Here is a 25,904-nt window from a genome sequence, read left to right as displayed (position 1 = left end):
GGCTAATAGCTGATGGGAGGCCATTGATTTGCAAATTAACAGCCCCTAGAACACACATTGGAGTCTGCCCATACATCAGCTTTGCAGATAGTCCTGGCCAGTAAATCACTTGGGGCGCTATTTTATGATGACAGGTGCATTACATCATCTAACAAAACCTTTTATTATCTGTTTAGATGGAATTGCTTAGAACAGATTGTAACTTATGACAAGTCAGGGAAATCTACCAAGCAAAACAAAAACACAAACTGAATCAATCTAACTGCTGAAAGTGATTTTTATTGCTCATTTATCTTTGCCACAGTTCATACCCAGGAGTCAAGTTATATAATTTAAAAAATATACCTTGCAATATCATGGGCAGGATTTCCTATGCAGGGTCAGAACCTGGCACCTAGATGAATTTTGGGTCCCAACTCCATGCCCAAGCTGTGTCACACTCACAAAGCAATTTTCAAACTTGAATGGCCTAATTGGTCAGGGGAGGAGCTCAATACCCAATCAGAGACATCAAGTGCCTCCAGGAGTTGGAAGCTGTATGCCTAGTGCAGGCGACAAAGGAAGGCAGCAGCCATTTTTGGGACTGCCTTGTTGATATGAGGAAGCAGGTCGTGGGAAGGCCAGGAGGTCAAAGGGGGCAGATAGCAGCCTTGCTGACAAGGTAAGGGCCAACACCTGAGCTGGCACAAAGTGGCCCCACAGATTCTTCTCAAAACCATTCCCAAAGAAACTTACTCAGGGCCTATGGTACACCTGACAGCTGTACATTAGACTGGGAGAAATTTGAAAATGTAATTCCATGCAGGACAGGCCTGTTAAGAAGCTTAACGGACCATTAATTAGAGATGACCCCTTTCCTGTTCGCTACTTGATACGCGATTAAATCACTCGGGAGGCTAGATTATACCCGGGAAATAAAGGTTTTTATTACTAACAAGAATGGAGCACACTATATACAATACAATCCCAGACTAAAGGGTCACCAGGCAGTGCAGTGACCTTTATATTTCCCCAGGTAGGCGGAGCCAACTGGAGTGTACCACAGAACAATATCAACAGGTAGAACAGCCCAACCCTAACCCCAACAGTGACAACAGTAACATATCTACAAACACTCATAGTGTTGACCATCCATGGCTCAGCACTCATAGTGGTATGGTTCACCACACTACTGCCAGCCTGTTGAAAATTCGGTGACATCAGGATGTTGATACTGGGACCATGATTTTCAAAGCCCACCTGCACCAGATCCTGACCACACAGGATTTGAAAATTCTGGCCCAAAACATTATCATTGAGTTTCTTTATTAATATTTTCAGCCTCAGTTTCTCTCAAAAGTTGGGTTCAGTTTGGATATTCTTCCCAATAGATTTCACATGGTCAGCTGTAGGTAATTATCCATGATAGCAATGTCTGCAATTTCCAACATGCCACATTCAGAGGTTTGCATTACGAAGAGTCTCCCAGGGTGTATCAGCAGCGGTCTTTTTGTTAATTGGAAAGAAGAAATAGTGAACTAATTTTACAGGATTTCTTCAGTTAAAATTTCAGTCCTTATTTTTTTAGAGGGGACAGAAGGACAGATTGATAATTGAAACGCCTTCATGTTTTTTGTCTATGCTGAGAATTCAATATCTTTTTTCAATGTCTCTGCATATGACTTAAACATCTTTCAAAATTCTTTCACAGGAGATTCACCTGCTCCTTCCTATTTTCATATTCCCAACATCAGCCCACAACCGAACCACCAGTCCATACATCAGAAGAAGTTCCACAGCATTTCATAATTAATGAAATACTTTGGAAATAAGGGGCAAAATTTTCATGATAGACTTGGGAATCACGAGTCGGGCTCATTTCATGATGTTGTGTTTCTGTCTGCTGTATAAGCCTGAAAACACCTTTTTTTTGCCTGAAGAGGCAGATTGGGCTGGAGTCTGAACCACCGCTTCCCAGAGGAGGTGGGAACAGAGGCAGGTAGATTCCAAGGTTCACTGGGACATCAGCCCAATTCAGTGGATGATTGTTACATCTTCTAGCTCTCAGCTTTCACCCCATCAATCAGCCCTGTATACCACCTCCATGTCCCATCCATACCAACTCATATCTCCCATGCCTCCTGTATATACCTCATATCTTCCCTGAGCCTTATGCATCCTCCATACATACTCACCCAGTATCCACTATGGACAAAACTCGTGAACCTATAATAACACTAAGAAGTTATTGAAATGCTCGTGAAATAAATAAACCGAAGTTTAAACTCTTTCTTAGACACGGATATTGAAACACAAATTAAGCTTAAACTTATTCCTAAAACACACAATACAAATATATAAATTACTTAACTGTCTTTATTTCTTAATGCTTAACTGCAGATGACCCAACAAAACCCCAAGAATACTTAAAAATTAAGAGGTAAAAGGAAGGGAGGAATTTAAAATAACCATAATTTCTAGGGAAAATGTACTGGGAAAATTATAAGAACTGAAACCTGACAAGTCACCTGGACTTGATGGCTTGTATGCTAAGGCCTTAAAAGAACTGTGTAGATTCCAGAAAGATCCCAGCAGATTGGAAAAACACTATTGGAACACCTCCATTCAAGAAAGGGGTGAGACAGAAGGCAAGAAATTGTAGATCAGTTAGCCTACCATATGTCAGTGGGAAAATGCTCAAAACCATTATTAATGAGGGAATAGCAGAAGATTTAGAAAATCATAATACAATTAGGCAGAGTCAGTGTGGTTCTATGAAAAGGAAATCATGCTTATCTAATTTATTATATTTCTTTGAGGAAGTAGCAACAAGGTGGATAAAGAGAACCTGTAAATGTGGTATACTTGGATTTCCAAAAGGCATTCAATAAGATACACATCAAATGTTTCTACACGCTAAGTTTGATTTTGTGGTATAGAAGGTGACATATTCCCATGGGTAAAGAATTGTTTAGCTAACAGGAAGCAGAGACTAGGGTTAGTGAGCCACTTTTGAGTCGACAAGCTGCTATTAGTGGAGTACCACAAGGATCAATGCTGGGGCATCAACAACTAATAATCTGAATCATTGACATAGATGTGGGGATGAAATGTATGGTAGCTAAATGTACTGATGACACAAAAATAGGTGTCAAGAAGACACAATCGCTGGAAACCTCCAACTTCTCCACGGTTGGAATTCTCCGGTGCTGCTGCAGTGAATAGAGTTTTGGCTGAGTGCCAAATTCTCCATTCTCGCCGGCAGTGGGGGCAGAATGAACAAGATCAGAGAATCCTGCCCAATGAGTGTGCAACGGGAATTATATAGGTTAAATGAGTAGGCAAAATCTGGCAGATGGAAAATAATATAGAACTTGTCCATGTTGGCAGAAAGGATAGAAAGGCTGTAAATTATTTGAATGGAGAGAGACTGCAAAACTTTACAGTAGTCAGGGGTCTGGGTGTAGAAACACAAACTATTGTTATGCAAGTGCAGCAAGTGATTAGAATGGCAAATGGGGTGTTGGCATTTATTGCAAGAGGCATCGATTATAAAGATAGGAATGTGTTTCTGCAGTTGCACTTAGGGCCTTAGTAAGAATGCATCTGGATGACTTTGTACAGTTTTAGTCTCCTTAGATATAATTCAATTCGAAGAAGTTCAGTGAAGCTTCATTTGACTCATTTCCCATTATGAGTAAGGTGAGCAGTTTGGACCCAGATCCATTTGAGTTTAGAAGAATAGGGATGGTCTTATTGAAATATTTAAGATCCAGATGGGATTTGACAAGGTGGATGCTGAGCGGATGTTTCCCCTTGTGGGAGTCTAGAACCCAGAAGACACAATTTAAAAACTGAGGTCATTAAAGACTGAGATGAAGGCCAGAATCTCGCCACCATTCACACTGGTGGAATTTTCCCATCCCCCCGCAGTGAATGGAGATTTGGCTGGCCGCCATATTCTCTGACCTTGCTGCAGCGGGAGCGTGGCATGGATGGCAGGTAAGATGATTCCCGACAAGTTATTTTTTTTCTCAGAGGGTCGCTGGTCTGTGGAATTTTCTTCCCCATAGAGCAGTGGAGGCTTGGTCATTGAATATATTCAAGGTTGAGTTATGATGTGCCAGCATTGGACTGGGGTGGGCACAGTAAGAAATCTCACACGGCCAGGTTAAAGTCTAACAGGTTTATTTGGAATCACGAGCTTTTGGAGCGCTGCTCCTTCATCAGGTGAGTGGAGAGGTAGGTTTCACAAATGTGGCATATATAGACAAAGACACGATTGCAAGATAATGGTTGGAATACGAGTCTTTTCAGGTAATCAAGTCTTTACAGGTATAGACAATGCGAGTGGAGAGAGGGATAATCACAGGTTAAAGAGGTCTGAGTTGTCTCAAGCCAGGACAGTTAGTAGGATTTTGCAAGCCCAGGCCAAATGGTGGGGGTTAGGCAGAGTTTCCATTGACCGGAAGTCAGGGGTTTTGGGAGATGGACAGGAAAGTGGAGTTGAGGCTACAGTCAGATCAGCCATGATCTTATTGAATGGCAAAGCAGGTTAATATGCAAATGGCATATTATTTCTCCCAATTCTTGTGTTCTTATATATTACACTGTCAAATGTTAAACATATTTTTATTATTATTTCAAGGTTGTATGGTACACCACAGAATATTGACTTGTGGCCAGCACTAATGGTTGAAGATATAATTCCTGGGACAAGAGTGGGACCAACCCTGATGTGTCTATTTGTAACTCAATTCAAAAGGCTGAGGGATGGTGACAGGTAGGATACTTTTAAGATGAATAAAGGATATGGAATGTGGCAATGATAATAATAGACTTAGTAAATCCATTGTATTGTAGATATTTTGGAAGTTAACCGCAGAGTTGAAGTATTTTTCATTTACTGTTGAAAACATGTTAGTTTGTTTTCACATTTTGTTTACAGCTATATCTTTTGATCAGATATTAAACTGAGTGGTATTAATGAATAAAAAATTAAGGCGTTCCTATGAAATTTATTAATGCAGTTGTATGGAATAATTTTCATGTTTACTAAGATGATAGTGTTATCACACACAAAGCTTTCCACCCGTTGAAGTATTTTTACATTTTGGTGGCTTTTGTCAAGATCATTAAAACAGTCAGCCCAAATTTTTAATTTTGGCAATAGCTTGAAAACAAATTGTTAAAAGGTTCAAAAAGACTTGAATACCTCATGTTCACAGCTATGGCTACCGATTTGAATTTGTGTGGGGAATAAATTATTGGCAGAAGCAGAAAAGGATCTCTAAATAAATATAAACGGTCAGGAACAATTGCAGCATCATTTTTCCTGTGGCTGTTGGAAACATAGCAAGTTAGAACTACTGTCCACCCAGGTAATGGTGGGAATTCTCCAATATCACCACTGCTGGCGAGAATGGAAAATTTGGGGCTCAGCCAAATCTCCATTGACAAGCAGCAGAACCGGAGAATCCCGGCCAATGTTTCTGACACCCACTTTAAATTATTGGCAGGTTTGAGTTGAGAATATTACTGCTGTAAGGGCATGAGTCCCTTAACTTAGGTTCAGAGCTGTACTCTGGGTGAAAAGGAACGAGTGACCCAATACCCAATAATATTGGGTATTTAACAACTATGAAACAACTATTAATGATTAAAAAGAAAATGAAGGAATGATAACTCTAATTATTTGGAAGACAAGGCAGAAAGCCCTAAGAAATGTTTTTGAGGAACTATGAAAGAAGGTGACCATGCACACCACGGGCAGTCAGTGTTACATCAACTAATCACAAATGGCAATACAATGCCATAAGCATTCTAATGACCTCAGCAGCTCGGCCAAGTTAAGTGAACAAGGCACATCCTGAAGTGAGACATGAAACATTCTCATTTCCACATTATCCACGTCCACATGGTGTAACTGAGAAGATAATATGACAGTTCATAGGCACTGAATAGTTAAACAATCTGAAATTTATTTCTCAATACCCATTTCGAAGACATCATAAGAATACACCTGAATCAATGTACAGATTGGCTTGAAAGCTTTAATATTGGGCACATTAAGGTATAAGGTTCTATGTTCAGCTGCATCAAATGTATCTGCACCTCCAATAGAGTAGATGTGCAACTCTCTGATTAGCAATTACATCAAAAGGAAGGAGGTTGCATATATTAAAACAAAACAATTAATTATTTTGACATTTCTTGCTTTATTAAGCAGATTTTGTTTTTTGATTTCCTGTGAGAACAGGATTATTTCTGACTGCTGAGTGATTAGGATGGAAACATGCCTGGTTTCTGACGGTGTTTATGGACAGGATCCCAGCTATGTTAATGAACTCTTTCAAAATGAACTAAATAAATAAATGTGGGGGTGCATTTCCAACTTGCCTCCCAGGTGTAAAACAAGGTTTGTGGCTCAGCCTCCAGCTATATATACTGGCCAAGTGTCATTTCTATGGATACATGAGCGCTTGGTTTTAAACACAGGACTACATTAGCAGGCCTGGGGCTGGAAACTAAAATCAGATAAGAGGTCAGGTTTTACAGTTAGAAATTGACTTGAAAAATTGCAAAAATAATTTACTCAGTCCATAAAAGGTGCAGTGCAAGTGGTTTGTTGATTTTTTTGAGTTTCAGCAAAATGGATTTGGATATTATTCTGCATGTTAACTCGCTGTCTGTGAGATAAAGCAATAATGATTCATTATCAACTCTCTCAATTCACTTTCGGCAAGATTGGAGAAGGCAATCTAAGGTTGTATGCGGGAGACACAATGCCCAGTTAGATTGTAAAGATGTCCTGCCATTATACCCCTGGGTTATATTATTTAATAGGTAAATTTTGGACATTTTTCAGAGAGAGAAAAGAATATCAAAGGTAGACCTGAAACTTTGAATAGCGAGTGCACACGAAGCATTTCAAATAACGGTGATTATTTTGACCAACTGCAGTGATTGATTTAATCCCATTTCCATTTACCAAACAACAACTTTCACAAAATCTGAGAGCACATGATTTGCCTGATCGGCCATCATGGGACCTGGCTCAATCAACTGAAAAAATAATTGCTTCTTCAAGGTCAAATCATCCAATTACTCTTGGCTAATCCAAGAGGTAAAGGAAATACAAAGCTCTTTCCTTCCCCACAAATTGCTGCTTTTATGTACCCTCTCCTGCTCTCTCTAGATACCAGCTGCCAGGAACTGGTACAATGTTATTGTCTAGAAAATTTATGTTATCTATTTGGCTTCATCAGCCTCCTTACATCTTGCTACCCTGTCTGACCTCACACAGGCCATCTCCTATGCTAATGCTGATCTCCTAATCTCCATTGCAGCCATTTACCATATTCATCTCCTCAATCAGATCCAACTTGTGCTCTCTTCTTCACTTCTTGACTCAGCTCCAAATGACAAAACTGGTTCTCCTCAGAACAATGATCCCAACATTATCAACTTTTCCCCTTGTTCAACTACTCCTCTCTACCCACCTCCTCATTTGCAAAATTGCGATGATCACCCCTGTTTTAAAAACAATCCTTCCCCTTCCACCCTCTGTCATTTCTAACTATCACTCCAATTCAACGTCCCGTTCCTCTTTAAGGTCCTGGAACATGTTGTTCCCAGCCATGTCACTCCACACCTTTCTCAACATTTTCCACTTCAAATTCCTTTACTTTGTTTTCCAAAATCCCCATAACATAGAGACCACCCCAGTGACAGTCACTATTGTACGTTATCATTCCTCCTGCTCCTCGACTCTGCAGCTTGGTACACAGTCACCGACACTGTAGTCCACATCCATGATACTGCCACATGTAGTTCCACTTCTAATTGGGCACATGGTCATCTTAAGCATCTCCCAAAATTCTATCCTTGTCTTCATGCTATTCCCCATAACTACACTGCAGCTAATGAGATGACCTCTTCTGTGCTTACTGACCAGCAAATAATGTCAGCTGTTACTGCACTCAAGTGCTGCACTGAAAGAAAGGGCATCTTTCAGCTGAGATGTCAATTGAGGCCCTGTAGGGAAATTCTCCTGGACATTACCTATCTTTCAATCAATATCACTAAAACAGATCATATGGTCATTTTCACCAAGTTGTGTGCAACGTGGCATTTAGAATTTCGTAAAATAGTGACTTCAAATGCACTTCATTCACTAAAGCAGTTTGGGATGTACTTGGGTCTTTTTTTAAGCTCAGCTTTATCTGTCTTGATTCTATGGCTGTTGCTTAGCTGTCTGACAGGTCAAATTGTGGATGAGCCAAAACATTAACAAGACCGAACCATTCTTGTTTAGTTCATCAGGAATTCTTGCTCTCGTGTACAATTCCATCCTCCTCCCTGGATGCTTACTTCAGCTCAATGCTGACATTGTACAAGATTAATCTCCTACTTAATCCCATATTCAGTCTACCATCAGCATGTCATGCTAGTCCCTCATCTATAACTACTCATGGATTGCCTCTTCCAGGTCTGTAACTTGTTCACCCTTACTATAATTATCAAGCAAACTAAGATCATGAGACAGAGAGCCTGATTTTATCATCGCCTTGCGCCCGTTTTCGGGTGCGAAAACTTGGTAATGTTGGGCGCGAGGTGAGTAGTGCGATCCTTGCCCACCTCCACACCGGTTCCCCTTTACCAAGGCCCAGAAATGGCCGCGATCGGGACCGCATTTGCGTGCATTTAAATTGATTTAATGGGCTACACACCCAACTTTCCCGGCAGTTCCCCGTTTATCATAGCATTCGCCCATCGAGACTCAGCGCAAAACAGACGTGCTCCATAGAAGTCCAATTCGGGCGCTCCAGTTAGTGAGGAGGTAGGTGCGTAGGGTCCGATGGCTCTCTGCTTGAGATCAGTGGGGTTAAGGGGTGGGGGGAGGGGGGAGAGGTGGGTCCGCTGCCATTCTGCTTACGATCGGTGGGGGAGGAAGGAGAGTCTGCTTGGGATCAGTTGGCGGGGGGGGGGGGGGGGGGAGGAGGAGGAGGGTCCGCTGCCACTCTGCCTGAGATCAGTGGAGGGGAAGGGGGGTCTGCTGCCACTCCGCCTAGATCAGTCGGGGGGAAAGGGAGTCCGCTGCCACTCTGCCTGAGATCAGTGTGGAGGAAGGGGGGGAGGGGCCCGTGATCGGGCAGGGGGTGGGGGGATAAGGGGGTCAGTGATGTTGTGGGGTGGGCAATGTCTGTGGGGGCCAGGGGGAGGCATTATCCGGCCCAGGAGGGATGTGGCAGGGGAGCCGCATTCTATCATTTTTTTCTGCGCATGCGCAGTTGGAGGCACCAATCGGAGATGCAGGGTTTCGGGCGCGTTAAGCCCCGCCCACAGGCTTCTGCAGCACAATTCGGACTCGCTGATATTTTTTCAGGCAGAGGGCATATGGGGGCGCCTAAGAACGGGTCTAAAAGTCAGATCTGAAACACCCCCAGTTTCAAGTCCACCCAGCACTTAGAATCTTAATGGTAAAATAGGGCCCAGTCTGTCACATCTCCAGCATCAATCACACAAAATTACATCCCTCTGGAAGTGATTAACAAATTCAGCTACATTGAGTCCACAGCAACAGGTAATCTGATTCTTGAACCAGAACTCAATACACGATATGAAAAGTAGCTTCCACTTTGACTCACAAAATGTGCTAAGCAAAATAACAGATTAACTCTTAAGACAAGATGCTGCTTTATGAGGCTTGTGTTCTCAATGCTTTGCTGTATGACCTGAAGATAGGATAGCTTACAGTTATCAAGAAAGGAAGCTCATCGATTTTCTTCTTTGATGTCAATGGTGCATTCTCAACATTTCACGGAAGGACAAAATGACAAATGCAACAGTCCTGTCAAAGATACATCTCCCAAGTATGTTGGCACTCTTTAATCAGAAGTGATTTTGCTGACTCAGGTAAGTCTGCAGGATGGAGAATGCTGGCAAGCATGACATGAAGACACATGAAACACTATTGCCAGCAGCAGAGGGAAATGCCGACATTTACCTGTTGGCTGGCATGCACACACCCATGGTGAGCAGGGGCCGCAGTACTTGACAACAACTGCCAATGTGCAAAAAGGCACCCCACAATGACACTTGATAATCTCCTCATACGCAACATTTGTGGCAGAACCACAGACATTGCCCCACCCCACAACATTACTGACCCCCTTATGCCCCTACCCCCTGCCACCCTGACCGATCACAGGCCCCTCCCCCCTTCCCCCCCACCGATCTCAGGTAGAGTGGCAGCGGACCCCCTTTCCCCCGACTGATCTAGATTGGTCTTTTCAGCCATCATATTCAGTGCACAATATTGAGAAGTTGGTGGTGAGCTGCCTTCTTGAACTGATACAGTCTGTGTAGTGTAGGTACATTCACAGTGCTGTTAGGGAAGGAGTTTTAATTTGATCCAGTGACATTGAAGGAATGGCAATATATTTCCACGTCAGGATGATGAGTGGCACCCAGAGAAGCTTCCAGATGGTATGTTCCCATGTATCTGCTGCCCTTGTCCTTCTAGATGGTAGCGGTCATGGGTTTGGAAGGTCCTGCAGTGCATCTTGTAGATGCTACACAATGCTGCCACTGACTGCTTGCATATGGGGTGCCAATCAAGCAGGCTGCTTTGTCCTGGATAGTGTGAAGTTTCTTGAGTGTTGCACGAACTACACTCATCCAGATAACTGGAGAGTGTTCCATCACACTCCTGACTTGTGCCATGTAGACAAATTTTGGGGAGTTAGGAAGAAGTTACTCTCAGCAGGTTTCCCAGCCTCTGACCTGCTCTTGTATGGCTAGTCCAGTTCAGTTTATGATCAACAGTACCCCTGTAGGATGTTAATTTGGGGGGATTTGGTGATGTTAATGCCAGCGAATGTCAAGGGGCAATGGTTGGATTCTCTCTTTTTGGTCATAGTCATTGTCTGGCACTTGTGTGGCACAAATGTTACTTGCCACTTGTCAGCCCAACCTTGGATTTTGTCCAGATCCTGCTGCATTTGGACATGGTCTGCTTCTGTAACTGAGGAGTCACAAATGACACTGAACATTGTGTATTCCCACTTCTGACCTTATGATGGAGGGAAGGTCATTAATGAAGTAGTTGCAGATGGTTGGGCCGAGGACACTGCCCTGAGGAACTCTTGCAATGATGTCCTGGGACTGAGATGATTGACCTCCAACCACCACAACCATCTTTCATTGTGCCAGGTATAACTCCAACCAGCAGAGATTTTCCCCCTGATTCTCATTGACTCCAGTTTTGCTAGGGCTTCTTGATGCCACACTCAGTAAAATGCTGCCTAGATGTCAAGGGCTGTCACTCTCATCTCACATGCAAACCCAGCTGGTTCACTAATATCCTTTAGGGAAGAAAATCTGCCATTCTTACCTATTCTATCTTACACGTGACTCTGGGTCCAGAGCCAATGTGGTTAACTCTGAAATGGCTCAGTTATATCCAGATGCTATAAAGTCTAAAATGAATTAAACTGAATGGACCTCCCGGCATTGACCTAGGCACCAGATGGACATGCTGAAGACATTGACCTGATGCGCATCAAGGTAGATAAAGCCCCGGGACCTGATGAAGTGTATCCCAGGAAGTTGTTGGAGGCTAGGGAGGAAATTGCGGGTCCCCTAGCAGAAATATTTCAATCATCGACAGCCACAGGTGAGGTGCCTGAAGATTGGAGGGTTGCAAATGTCGTGCCTTTGTTTAAAAAGGGCTGCAGGGAAAAGTCTGGGGACTACAGGCCGGTAAGCCCCACATCTGTAGTGGGTAAGTTGTTAAGAGATATTCTGAGGCACAGGATCTGCAGGCATTTAGAGAGGCAAGGACTGATTAGGGACAGTCAGCATGGCTTTGTGAGTGGAAAATTATGTGTCATGAATTTGATTGAATTTTTTGAAGAGGTAACCAAGAAGGTAGATGAGGGCAGTGCAGTTGACGTTGTCTACATGGGCTTTAGCAAGGCTTTGACAGGGTACTGCTTGGGAGGTTGTTGCATAAGGTTGCATTGGCCAGAACATTGATTTGATTTGGTTTACTATTGTCACATGTATTAGTATAGTGGAAAGTATTGTTTCTTAAGCACTATACAGACAAAGCATACCGTTCATGAGAAGAAAAGGAGAGAGAGTGCAGAATATAGTGTTACAGTCATAGCTAGAGTGTAGAGAATGATCAACTTAATGTGATGTAGGTCCATTCAAAAATCTGATGGCAGCAGGGAAGAAGCTGTTCTTGAGTCAGTTGGTACGTGTCCTCAGACGTTTGTATCTTTTTCCTGATGGCAGAAGGTGGAAGAGAGAATGTCCGGGGTGCGTGAGGTCCTTAATTATACTGGCTGCTTTTCCGAGGCAGCAGGAAGTGAAGACAGTGTCAGTGGCTGGGAGGCTGGTTTGAGTGATGGACTGGGCTTCGTTCACAACACTTTGTAGTTTCTTGTGGTCTTGGACAGAGCAGGAGCCATACCAAGCTGTGATACAACCAGAAAGAAGGTTTTCTATGGTGCATCTGTAAAAGTTGCTGAGACTCATAGCAGACATGCCAAATTATACAGGATTTACAGAATACTGGTTTATACATACAGAAAACAGGAGTTGGGACGTCTTGTTGAAGTTGTACAAGACATTGGTAAGGTCACACTTGGAACACTGTCTACAGTTCTGGTCACCCTATTATAGAAAGGATATCATTAAACTAGGAAGAGTGCAGAAAAGATTCACCAGGACTTGATGGGTTGAGTTATAAGGAGAGGCTGGATAGCTTGAGACTTTCCTCCCTGGAGCACAGGAGGCTTAGGGGGTGATTTTATAGAGGTCTATAAAATAATGAGGGGCATAAATCAGCTAGATAGTCAACATTTTTTCCCAAAGGTAGAGGAGTCTAAAACTAGAGGGCATAGGTTTAAGTTGAGAAGGGAGAGATACAAAAAGATCCAGAGGGGCATTTTTTTCACAGAGGGTGATGAGTGTCTGGAACAAGCTGCCAGAGGCAGTAGTAGAGACGGGTACAATTTTGTTTTGTCAAAGCATTTAGACAGTTACATGGGTATAGAGGGATATGGGCCAAACGCGGGCAATTGTTCAAGTTAAAGTTAATTTATTAGTCACAAGTAAGGCCTACTTAACGCTGCAATGTAGTTACTGTGAAATTCCCCTAGTTGCCACACTCCGCCACCTGTTTGGTCAATGCACCTAACCAGCACATCTTTCAGACTGTGGGAGGAAACCGGAGCACTTGGAGGAAACCCACGCAGACACGGGGAGAACTTGCAGACTCCACACAGACCGTGACCCAAGCCAGGAATCGAACCCGGGTCCCTCGCGCTGTGAGGCAGCAGTGCTAATCACTGTGCCACCGTGCCGAAATTGGGACTAGCTTAATGGTAAAAAAAGGGTGGCATGGACAAGTTGGGCCATAGGGCCTGTTTCTATGCTGTAAACCTCTATGACTCTATGACATGCCTGTTTGGTCTCTGAAGTATCAGCTTCCTCCATTCCCCTTCATCTCCATTGCTGAAACCTTCATTTACGTCTTTTGTCCCTAGCCTCAACTTTTCTAATGCTACACTTTGCACTCCCACACAAGTCCTGCTGTGATTGCAAATCTTCATTAGCTGCCCATCTCTCAGCACATCAAAGTCAAAATCAGTGTTCCTGTCCATAGTGTTTTGTCCACAGCTTCACTGATTCCTTGTTCTATAATTTCTTTCTGTGCCGGTCTCTGTTCACGCCATCTTGTGTTCTAGCTTCAGTCGACTGTACATTCTCCTCCTCCTTCCCCTATCTGGATAACATTTTATTTATTTTGTGTTTTTTTAATATAGAACAGTGAACTCTCATGAAATGTAATTTTGTTTTGGCTTGGCTGAGCCAGCTAAATTCAAATCAGTTTGTATTTTGGCCATGATCCATGCTAATTATTGAATACATTTGTGAATAAATATTCAAAACAAATCTTTTCAAAGTATTTATTGTACCCTGTTGCTTGGAAACAAACTCAATTATTTAAAGGGCCCCTTTATATCCAAAGTAAAAAAAAATCACACATATTAGACAGCTCAAATTTGCTTCTTCCTGTTACAAATGTATGTTAGTTTGAGTTTACTTTTCTTCCCCCAAGTTGAATACATTTCCTATACCAGTAGAAAATATCACAGACCATGTAAGTTCATCGTTTATGGGAAAAATGTTTAAAAAAAGGTTATCTTGTTAGCCATCTATTCCATTGACTTCACTCCCAAACTAAAAGTACAGAGTTTTATCCACTTCTTCCCCAGTGCATACTTCTCTTGGATTCTACTCACTTCACTCTCTGGCTGTGTGAATGGAACATAGGAGCTAACATGTCAACACTCTGGCTTCACCAGCTAGCAATCTCTATCTCACCTCCATTTAGCTGACTTTGCTCCATATTCTTTTTTTATTCTTTCACAGGATGTGGTTCTTATTGTGGGTCTATCCTTGGTACCCATACCGGACTAAAAATTGTCAATTTCAGCCTTGAAAATGTCAATTGACCACCAGCCTTTAGGGGCCAGATTTGCAAGCCTTTTGTGACATAATTCTTCCCAATTTTACCTCTGATGTTAGAGACTTTGACCGGTTTATACTAAAACTTGTTCACCCAGGTGCTCTTACTCATGAGATGAGCGAAGCACAAGAGTTGATTCACGGTTCAACCCAGTTTTATTAAAGAACTTTATGGTCAAAACTCTATTAAAGAACTCTTAATACTCAGCATGGACCTCAAAAATGCTTCAGCATCCAACCTAAGTGATGCGACTCCAATTTACATAAAAAGTTATGAAGCTTCTGCTTGATTCGGGTGGATACTGGTCTCTGCCACTCCTTAAAAAAGTGCTAATATGGCCAAGGGGCAGAAATCATACACTTAGTACACCACTTCCATCTTAAGAATATTGATACATTTTACTGTAGTAATGGTGCCACATAAATACCAGTCGTTTTTGTTGTTGTAACTCCTTTTCTACTTGATTTATAGCAGGTGGAGGAGTTAAATTCTCCCCGCTCCCCCAAGCTATTAATGTAAATTAGAAGCAGTCATGCTCTCAACAGGGAGCCTTGAATCATTCCACTCAATACTCATCCCCTATCCGGACATTAATCCGCTAGCTGGTACCTGCTGCTTTCTAGCTTTTAGCCAATTTCTTATCCATTCCAAATTCCATTTCCCTGGATGGACAAAGCATTCAGCCTAACTATAATCTTTTTCAAACGTCCTTTAGAAGTCTAGTGTTCTGACAGATTTCCGTAGCTCTTCCACGAAAGACAGGGCTGACAAGTGGTAGAACCCCCTTAGTTCACAACACCACAGGTTACTACCATTGTCTTTGGTGTACATTTACTGAAAGATTGTTGACTCAGTTTGTCAGAGGGATCTTTTGCTTCTAAAGCTGTGATGACTGCTGTTTGCTCGGTGTTATTGTAATTAAAGGAGCTCCATTTACCTTCTACTGAAGTACTCCGCTGCTGTATATTTATTGTAATTGTCCCCTTGTTTCTTTCAGTTTAGCCCATTCAAGTTGGTATGATTAAATTTCAGATTATCTTCAATGAGGTCATTCTGGGGTCACAATCCCCAGGAAGTTCTCTGACTTTAATTTCTTTGACAACTATCAGATAACAATGACCCCTATCTCTCATGGTTTCCCTGATACATTGAGTTATGCAGTCGCTGTGCAATATATTTATCAATTCTAACTTTAAACCACTTCGGTTTTTCAAATTTGACCAGTTGAAATTTTCCACTGTAACAACTCTCCTGTTCTCTCAAACCCTTCGTATTTTTGGACAGGAAACACTCCTGCTTCTTGTGTTAACCTATGGGGCTATAACACATCCTTAAGATCAGATTTACACCATCAAGGTACATATCTTGAGTCAGGAAGTCTCACCCAATTTTCACTCTGGGGAGGCGAGACACGCTGACACTGGAAGCAGATTGTAGGCGGCCAAGGGAGCAGGTGAGTGTCAAGATGGACTGATTTGAAGGCCCGTCTTAGTTCGCCAGAATGTCAACCCAGAAATTGTTAATCTCTCTACCCTTCACACCTCATACCCCCTCACCTAACAATCTAGTACAGCTCTCACTCATACAAACTTGATACTGAAAAAAACTTCCATTCATGAAACCTTTTCAAAGATTTTAAATCCTCTCAAGTATTCAATTTATTAGAAAAACAAAGTTCGATTCAGTTACGATATTAAAGACAATTATTGCTTCTTTAGACTGCCAATCAAAGTGTGAACTCAGCATCCCCATGCTGAGATAATTCCTTTTGTATTTTTTGAAATTCAGCCAGGAATTCAGCTGGAATAGTAGCCCTTGAGAAAAGCCACCAAAAACATCTAGTCAAATTGCAGAAGCAAATGATTTTTTTCCTCACCTGTACCATATGGCCTGTCAATCAAAACAGTCCAACAGAAGATTATTTTTAACTCCAACTGACAGATTTGACCTATTTTATTTCACGTTTATAAGACTGGGAATTTAACAAACTTCAGACACTGACACTTAAACAGATGTTATCCATTCTTCAGAAGCATTTACATCTACTCCATTAATTTATTGCTCCAAAACTGTGGATTAAGATCCTTGGAACTACGACCTGCTTGAACTGAGGACTAATTTTAAATGGCCTTGCTGTGTTTGAATTTCCTGTCTTTGTGATTCATACACTGCACTCCTTTGCCCGACTGGAAAAACTGGGATCTATTAGAATTAGAGCAGGACCCGAACATCCGGGCCCCATCCACCATTTTCCATGGTGTCAAGAGTTGGCCTGACTGTGTGAAAATCTAGCTTTTAGTGTCAGATTGGATGTTTTCACATTAGAGATTTCTATCCAGTGTAGTTTTTTATGTAGTTTACCCACTACCAGAAGAATAACTATATTTTTTACCTGTTGTCCTTGATATATATAGTTACACCACCTCCCTTTCCATCCTAAATAGAGTCATAGAGATATACGGCACAGAAACAGGCCCTTTGGCCTAATTCGTCCATGCCAGTCAGTTTTCCTAAACTGAACTGGTCCCATTTGCCTGCGTTTGGCCCATATCCCTCTAAACCTTTCTTAACTATGTACCTGACCGAATGTCTAAAAACAACAAATGCTGGAAAAACTCAGCAGGTCTGGCAGCACTGGTGGAGAGAAACAGAGTTAACGTTTTGGATCTAAATGATCCTTCTACAGAACTCTTTTTATGTTCTCTGTTCGTCTAAGCACTAAAACTAAAAGATGACCTCTGGGTGCCGGGAGGGCACTGGTATGCTGAAGGGCTGCTGCATTGTTGCAGCTTTCTCCTGTAAAACCATGATTGTTAGAGGTGGTCAAAATACTGGCAAAGGAGATGAGGGCCACCTGAAAATCCTCAAAGCGCCATGATAGAAGACGTCAGGTGTGGCAGGCCACACCTCCTCCCTCGGTGCACAATGGTACTAGTTCTACATACCAAGAGATGGTGCTGTATCTTGAGTGGGTACCATTTGTCACTGAGGATTCATCCACCAAGGAGTGTGCAGAGCTCAAACACCTGTGGCACCTGGGAGTTCCAAAGTATATATGCATCATGAGTGCTCCCTGGGAGGCGAGCACATACCTGCAGGATGTGCTTTTGGTGTTTGCATACCAGTTGGATGTTTATTAAGGAGAAGCTCTTCCTTTTTATGAAAACTGCAGGGTGTTTTGGTAGAGCTTTTATGGTCACGTGTACAATCTGTTACACCCAGTATTTGTGGAAAGGCAGCCAGCACTCTTCCCTGCTTGGCTATCAAGCTCAGGACGTTCGCCCACAATCTCTCCAGTCATCTTAAACAGGGCATTTTTGCCTCTCTAATGTAGCAGTGTGTGGCTGCCTGGGATATCCTGTGCATGTCCCTGGTGGATCCTTGGAAGAAGCCAAAAGTTTAGAAATTCACCACTGCTGGGATTTTAAGCGCCACTGGTATTAAATATCTACCCAGTCTAATCGGTTGCAGGTTGAAATAATTTGGCCGAGTCCCAGCATTGGGCCTTCTGCATGATTCTACAGCCATCTTCAGCCCTTCGCCATTGGACTCCATTAAATTCAACCCTTGCTGTAAGGTGGCTGTCTTTTAAAATGCACTCACAATGCACTATGTCATATTGGATAAAATATATGGAAAACATTAAAAGATTACAAAGTAAGAGAATAAATTGAATAAAAATATATGGTGGTCAGGCTTAAGCAAGCCATTGAGTTTCACTTGAACGGCGGAGGCCGAGGGGCGACCTGATAGAAGTTAACAAAATTATGAGAGGCAGGGATAGAATAGATCATCAGGGTCTTTTTCCCTGGGTAGAATTGTCAATTACTAGGGGACACAAGTTTAAAGGAGTTGTGAGAGGCAAGTTTTTGGCACAGAGGGCGGTAAGTGTGGTGCTAAAAGAGGTGATGGAAGTAGATATAATAGCAACATTTAAAAGGCATCTTGACAGATACATGAATAGGCAGGGAATAGAGGGATATGCACTGCACAAAGCAAAAGGTCTTTAGTTTAGAAAGGCATCACACGCTGAATTGCCCATTTTGGTACATCTGTGACATGCTTGTTGCTGTTTTGAATGGCAAATGGAGTTTAACCCTGATAAATGTGAAGTGATTCATTTTGGTAGGACTCATTTAAATGTGGATTACAGGGTCAAAGGTAGGGTTCTGAAGACTGTGGAGGAACAGAGAGATCTTGGGGTTCATATCCACAGATCTCTAAAGGTTGCCACTCAAGTGGATAGAGCTGTGAAGAAGGCCTATTGTGTGTTAGCTTTTATTAACAGGGGGTTGGAGTTTAAGAGCCGTGGGGTTATGCTGCAACTGTACAGGACCTTGGTGAGACCACATTTGGAATATTGTGTGTAGTTCTGGTCACCTCACTATAAGAAGGATGTGGAAGCGCTGGAAAGAGTGCAGAGGAGATTTACCAGGATGCTGCCTGGTTTGGAGGGTAGGTCTTATGAGGAAAGGTTGAGGGAGCTAGGGCTGTTCTCTCTGGAGCGGAGGAGGCTGAGGGGAGACTTAATAGAGGTTTATAAAATGATGAAGGGGATAGATAGAGTGAACGTTCAAAGACTATTTCCTCGGGTGGATGGAGCTATTACAAGGGGGCATAACTATAGGGTTCGTGGTGGGAGATACAGGAAGGATATCAGAGGTAGGTCCTTTACGCAGAGAGTGGTTGGGGTGTGAAATGGGCTGCCTGCAGTGATAGTGGAGTCAGACACTTTAGGAACATTTAAGCGGTTATTGGATAGGCTCATGGAGCACACCAGGATGATAGGGAGTGGGATAGCTTGATCTTGGTTTCAGATAAAGCTCGGCACATCATCGTGGACCGAAGGGCCTGTTCTGTGCTGTACTGTTCTATGTTCTAATTCTTATGGGCAGTTCCCAATGTGTGGATCTTCATTCCTGCACCAAATTGTCAAGCCTCTTTCGCAGCCAGTTCCATCGACAGTGTGATTTCTAGTGTTGTCTTTAAAGTCAAAGCATCTTCAGTAAGCAATCTGCTTTGGATAGCCTCATTGTGGAGACCACAAACTAGATGATCGCAAAGAGTCTCTTCTAATGATTTGCCAAACTCACAGGGCCCGATTTTACCATGGCGCGAAAAGGGTGGTAAAGTTGGGCATGAGGCCATTAATGTGATCCGCGCCCGCGTAGATGCCCACTTTACCAAGGCCCGAAAATGGCTGCGATCCGATTCGTGCCCAAAATGGGCGCAACGGCGATTTAAATGCATTTGTATGCATTTAAAGTGAATTAATGAACTGCCCACCCAACTTTATCAGCATTTCCCCCTTTACCATCGTGTTTGCGCGTCCAAATTCGGCATGAAACAGATATGCTCGGCAAAGGTCTATTTCGGGCGCTCCAGCTATTGAAGAGGTAAGTTCAGCGTTTCCAATGGCTCTCTGACTCAGATCGGTGGTGGAAGGGGGGGGAGGGGGGACAGGGGGGAGGTTGGTGGCAGGCGGGAGGTGGGTCAGATCATTCTCTGATGGGTGGGGGGCGGGAGAAGGGAGGCCTGATCATTTTCTGGTGGGGGAGGAGGAGGCGCGTCAGATGTATCTCTGATGGATGTGGGGGAGGGAAGAGGGCAGAGGGAGACCAGATTGTTGTCTGGTGCAGGGGAGGAGGCCCGATCTTTCTCTGGGGTGGTGGGGAGGGGGGAGGCCCGATCGTTGTCTGGTGGTGTGGGAGGGAGGGGGGCGGAGTTAATTCTATCCTATCACATTTCTAATTCTGATCATTTCTGTTATAAATGCTACTTAGATTATATTTCACTTGCCATGAATGTTGTTTTTTTCCCCCTATACCAGCAAGTTCGGAAGAAGTAGAGATTATTTTATTACCATTTTCCAAATTATCTTCGAAACTTGGAAATGCAGCTCTTAGAATTTACTGCAAGTTGACTGTTGCTGAACACAATTCTAAAGGTTGTTGAATCAAGCAATGGTTATTTGTACACGCAAGTATATATTCATTACACAACTTCAATAAAGGCCTGGATATGTACCTCGGTGGATTTTGCAAGTACAGGCAGCAGAGAGACGGGATCCCACAGCTATAATAGTGCACGTGCACTTAATTAGTGAAACTGTCAAAGTGGCTGTGAGTATGTGAAATATACTGGGAGGGAGGCCAGATCGTTCTCTGGTGGGGGCGAGGGGGAGGAAGGAGGGAAGGGGGCAGGGGCAGAGGGGTCCACTGCCACTCGGCGGGCGATCGGTGGGGGGGAAAGGGGGCAGGGGGTCGCGATTGGTCTGGGTAGCGGGGGGGTGGGTGATAAAGGGGAAAGTTATGCTGTGGGGGTGGGGGTGTTGTCTGTGGGGGCCATCGCACCCGCTTTTCATTCTCGGGCCACTTTATCCGCTTTTTGCGGCTCGGGAGCGATGTAACAACGGCGCGATTTTCAAATTTTTTTCCTCACTGCGCATGCGCAGTTCAAAGTTCCGATCGTTTCGGGCGTGCTAAGCCTCGCCCACAGCGCAATTCAGACTGCCTATTTTTTCTGGAGTCTGAAAGCAGATTTCCAAGTCAGATCTGAATTGCGTCCAGATTCAGTACTTAGAATGAAAATGGTAAAATCGGGCCCACGATGTTGTGCCAGCCTTTTTAAGGTTGCCACTAACTGAACAATGCTTCTGCCTTCCACTTGATTCCTTCGGTGGAACCTGAATCATTCCATGATGATTAATGGCTTTAGAGAGTAATGCTCTTCAAGAATCTTTGTCAAGTCATGGTAAGTTTTGATTCCTGCCATAGCTGGATGAACCAAGCTCCGGAACAAATTGAAGTTTTACTTATTGAGAAAAGTTGTATGAGCAAGTTGTTTGCAATTGCATTCACTTGTACTAACTACCGAAACTGCTCTGCATAGGAACTCCATAATTCATTTCCTTCATTGAAAGGACCCATGCATCCTAACTGACCCGCCATTTCTCTTGCAGGCACTAGCGATTCAAGACTGCTCAGTATATTTTTATTACTGTCTTCCCAGTACTTCCCTTTTTACCCTGGAGACCGCTGACTTCATGGATTTTTTAAAAATGGCCCAAACCGTATAGCAGAGCATCATAAGTGGTGGCCCAGGCACTTAACAAATTTTTTTTTGTAATATCCTAACTATAAAAGAAAAAGATATGGTTTGCATATGTAGATTCAAAATAACAACAACAGATTTATTGTAGGAGCTGTTGCCTGTACAGAATAGGAACTGACGCTAAAACTGGAGCCCGTGAAACAGCCCAGTGACATCACCATCAAATCTTGTGACCAGTTCTTAAAGCAATATGCAACCAGTTAAGTATCATAGAAGGAGGCCATTCGGCCCATCGAGCCTGCACCGACAACTATCCGACACAGGCCCTATCCCCGCAACCCCATGCATTTACCTTGCTAATCCTCCTAACACTAAGGGGTAATTTAGCATGGCCAATCCACTTAAGCCGGATATCTTCGGAGTGTGGGAGGATACCGGAACACCCTGAGGAAACCCATACAGACATGGGGAGAACGTGCAAACTCCCCATTGACCCAAGGCTGGAATTGAACCCAGGTCCCTGGCGCTGTGAGGCAACCGTGCTAACCACTGTGCCGGCATTTTGACAACTGCCTACCAGCATCTATAACAGATGCTGGTAGGCAGTCGCCAGCATAGGGGGAAGGGGTCAGATGCAAGGGCAGGGAGGTGGCTCTCAGTGGCCCCTACCACCTTCCTGATGCTGAGCCCCATGATTAAGCACTGAGTTCTTGTCAATGAGGGACCACCTATAAGGTCACAGGCAAACCTGACAGGGACAGAGATGTGAGAGTCCTGTTAAGTGCCAGGGCCGCCACTAATGATGAGCTCAGAGATAATTAACTTTAAGTGGCTCATTTATGAGCCTAATTGTCATCCGTTCACCAGCAAGATTCCTTCATCAGGCCCTGTTCGAATTGTGGGCCATTTTCCTGATGTCAGCAATCAGACATGGGTACTCCTGCCCAATTCTCCTGGCCTCTTTGCCATCATGTGCACTCCAGCAGGATCCATTAAATTCTGCCCAATATTTCAGGGTGCTGACCCTTTATTAGAACGTTTGCTTCTGTTCTTTTAAAGATCACTGAGGCTGCTCAATCACTGATACAATGGGCGCTGTGTACTCCAACAATTTGTACCTAATAATTGTAACCAGCAGTCTGCAACAGTGTAGGACCCAGTTTGCATCTTTGAGCATTCTAGGCCGGTGTGTTGCTCGCCTATTTACAGGCCTCTTTGAAAATCACGAGGCAGGGATTGATCGTCAGTGGAATGTCTGAGCTGCCGCCCGGATTTTCAATTGACCAGGATCTACAAAAATACAAGTTCTTCTTCGCAAAGTTAAGAGCTGGATCACTGCACAGAAGCCAATCAGTATCTCTGAAATTGCTGGCTTTATAACTTGTTCTTAGAAGAAGGTCAAATTATCAAAACATTGTTTAAAAAGACAAGAATGGGATAAGTTATGGCTCAAAGTTCAGCATTGACTTTAAAACCCCAACAAATTAGAGTTCTTCACCACTTTGTCTGTGTGTGGAGTAAGGAATATGGGCCTTGCTATGCTCTATGACACCAATCTTCGTGCTCCTTACTTTCCTATTATTATAAGAAAACCAACCAAAGGGAACTTGACCAAAAGTATTATTTGTTGGTCATGGAACATTTGCAGAAGCAACAAATAAATGCTAATTAAAAATTTCACTGGAACTCAAAAGGAAAGTCATAGGATAAATACATCTTTGCTTAATGATCCAATAAAACAGCATAGCTTTAAAAGTAACCAGGCCTTTGGATCAGTTATGTGGCGATTTAGTATGGGTGAGGGGAATGCCAGGGCACAACTTGTGTAAACTTGTTGAAATTTGGCCTGGAACCTCACCTGAAGAATTATTCCATTGAAATGAGACATGCCTTTGCCAGTGACTCTGCCTCACATTGCTAGTTTCAAAATCTGGCTTACTGTGAATTGGGCGGTGAAGTCAGACTTCTGCTTTTATGAGCTCAAGCTTCCACGCTGACAGCAAAGCCTCATAAAATCAGGATTATAGAGCTGTTATGTGTACTCCAAGAAAACAGCAGCAGTGAGTCTTGACTGATTGTAAGGGAATGGGGAGTCAGTATAGAAAGAAAGGACTGGCTATGGGAAAAACACATTAGAAACATGAGGTCGGTGGATACTGTGAGAGACTTACCTGAGAATTAAGTATAGCTGCTGTATATATCCCATGTCGAAGTCTATTCTAGTAGGTGGTTGTGTTATAAGTATTTGCACAAATAAGAAGATTTTCTTTTATTCCTTCAGGGGATCATGGGTGTCGCTTGCTAGGCCAGCACTTATTTTCCATCCCTTACTGCCCTTGAAAAGTTGGAGCTGCCTACTTGAACCACTGCAGTCCCTGTGGTGTAGGTACACCCACAGTGCTTTTAGGAAGGAAGTTGCAGGATTTTGACCCAGTGGCAGTGAGGAACGGCGACATAGTTCAAGTCAGGATGCTGTGTGACTTGCAACCTACAGGTGGCGGTGTTCCCATGCCCTTGTCCTTCTAAGTGGCAGAGGTCAGAAGTCTGGAAGAAAGACTTGTACATGGAAATTGGGTTGGAATTCAATGCCCAAATAATAGGTGTGTTGAGATTACGTCAGAGATTAAAATTTTAACTATCTCACAACAGACTGCACCAGTCCACTTTGAGTTTATCGGAGACCATACAAGGGGCGGTCCCAAAAAATGGGTTGGCAATTTAAATACTTTAAGAGGCTGGCAGCCTTGAATCTAACCTGTCTTTTCGGCTTAGCTATTTCCTGCTGTGCTTTTCAGACTTGGAAACCCAGCAGCTCAGGAAGGTAAATCCCTCTACACAAATAAAAACAGAAAACGCTGGAAATATGTAGCAGTTCTGGCAGCATTTGTGAAGGGAAAAACCAGGTCAGCGGGTGGAATTCTCCCAGGTCGCTGCGGTGGGTTCGACGGTTGCTTTGGGGCAGAGAATATGGTGGGAGGCCCAGGAATCGATTTCACGCCATCATGAATTTACAGCAGGATCTGCCACTGGTGCCCGCCATTGCAGATTGATAAACCCGCCAGAGGCCAGCGTGAATCTCATTTGCATCCCATTAATCAGATGCAGATGAAGGCCCAACCTCCCATGTCAGATTCTCCATGTTGCCGGTGGGGCAACGCGCCAGCGTGAAACACCTTTGGAACAACATGGCCTGCAGATGCCAGTACTAAACTGAAGAATGCCTGGGGTTGTGTCTGGAGTTCAGGATGGACCGCCTGCAACCCTGGACCCTGGAACACTACAATGGTTGGTCAGAGGTGCATCTGCAGTTGGACCTTCCAGATTCAGTGTTTTGGAGAGGGTCCTTCCGCCCGCCTGAGAATGTTCTGGAGATCTATCTTCGTTTTCAGAAGGTCCGCCTTCTTTCTTCCAGTGTGGTTAAGTGATATTGGGTACCTTTTCAATATGGTACCTGGACACAATGGTGGACCATGCATCATCCTGGCCTGCCCTACCACTGAATACGGCATAAAACACCTGGGTACATGATTAACGAAGTAAGGGCTGGAGGATTTGGCTTGTTTTCCCATCGACCTCTCCCTGTCGCACTCTTTGGTTTGGGACCTTCATCTCGGTTTGGGACCTATTCGCTCCCCATGTTCTCTGCGACGGTTCTCCTCTTTATGTCACCTGGTCTGCAGTATTGTATTGTTTCACGTTCCTTTTTCTCATTTGCGCAGGTGGGTAGGGCCAGTTCCTAGCCTACATAAGGTAAAAGTAGACTAACTGTGCATGTGCAACCATTTCCTGGCCAGCACATATATAGGAGACCTGAAAACAGAGACTCAAGCTTCAAGGTAGGTATTCAAGTTTTGCAACACCTCACCCCCCTCAGAAGAAAGAAACTTCATGACAATGAAGGTTTCTTTACAATGGCATAACACTCTCTTTGGAAGAACTTAACATCATAAACTTCAAACAAATAGCTTATCACATACGTTTCTTTATTTTATTCATTTTTTATGGGATGTGGGCATCGCTGGCTGGGCCAGCATTTATTGCCCATCCCTAACTGCCCTTCATTTCAGAGGGCATTTGAGAGTCAACTGCATTGCTGTAGATCTGGAGTCATGTATAAAGAACAAAGAACAGTACAGCACAGGAACAGGCCCTTCGGCCCACCAAGTCTGTGCCGATCATTTCGCTTCTCTGCAGGTTTTAAATGGTCCTTTGCAAACTGTCCACTTGCTTAGATTCCAGCTCCTGTCCCTTATTTGTTAACATTGACACACACTTGTAAATCTTTGCCTCTGGTTATTGATCCTTCCAGACCATATATCTTATC

General features: G+C 43.4%; 1 protein-coding gene across 1 annotated transcript in view; it reads left to right on the top strand.

Moving 5' to 3' along the window:
* Positions 1 to 25,904, top strand: part of LOC144495749 (peroxidasin homolog) — a 420,109-nt gene that overhangs the window by 363,393 nt on the left and 30,812 nt on the right. Inside the window, exon 18 of the mRNA XM_078216142.1 lies at positions 4,628 to 4,762. Within this exon, the coding sequence (XP_078072268.1) occupies positions 4,628 to 4,762 (135 nt within the window). The remainder of the gene's footprint in view (positions 1 to 4,627; positions 4,763 to 25,904) is intronic.

The sequence above is a fragment of the Mustelus asterias genome, chromosome 7 (genome assembly GCF_964213995.1).
Source record: "Mustelus asterias chromosome 7, sMusAst1.hap1.1, whole genome shotgun sequence".
Lineage (NCBI taxonomy): Eukaryota > Metazoa > Chordata > Chondrichthyes > Carcharhiniformes > Triakidae > Mustelus > Mustelus asterias.
The sequence above is the reverse complement of the archived record's forward strand: the minus strand, read 5'-3'. Positions and strand labels throughout refer to the sequence as shown.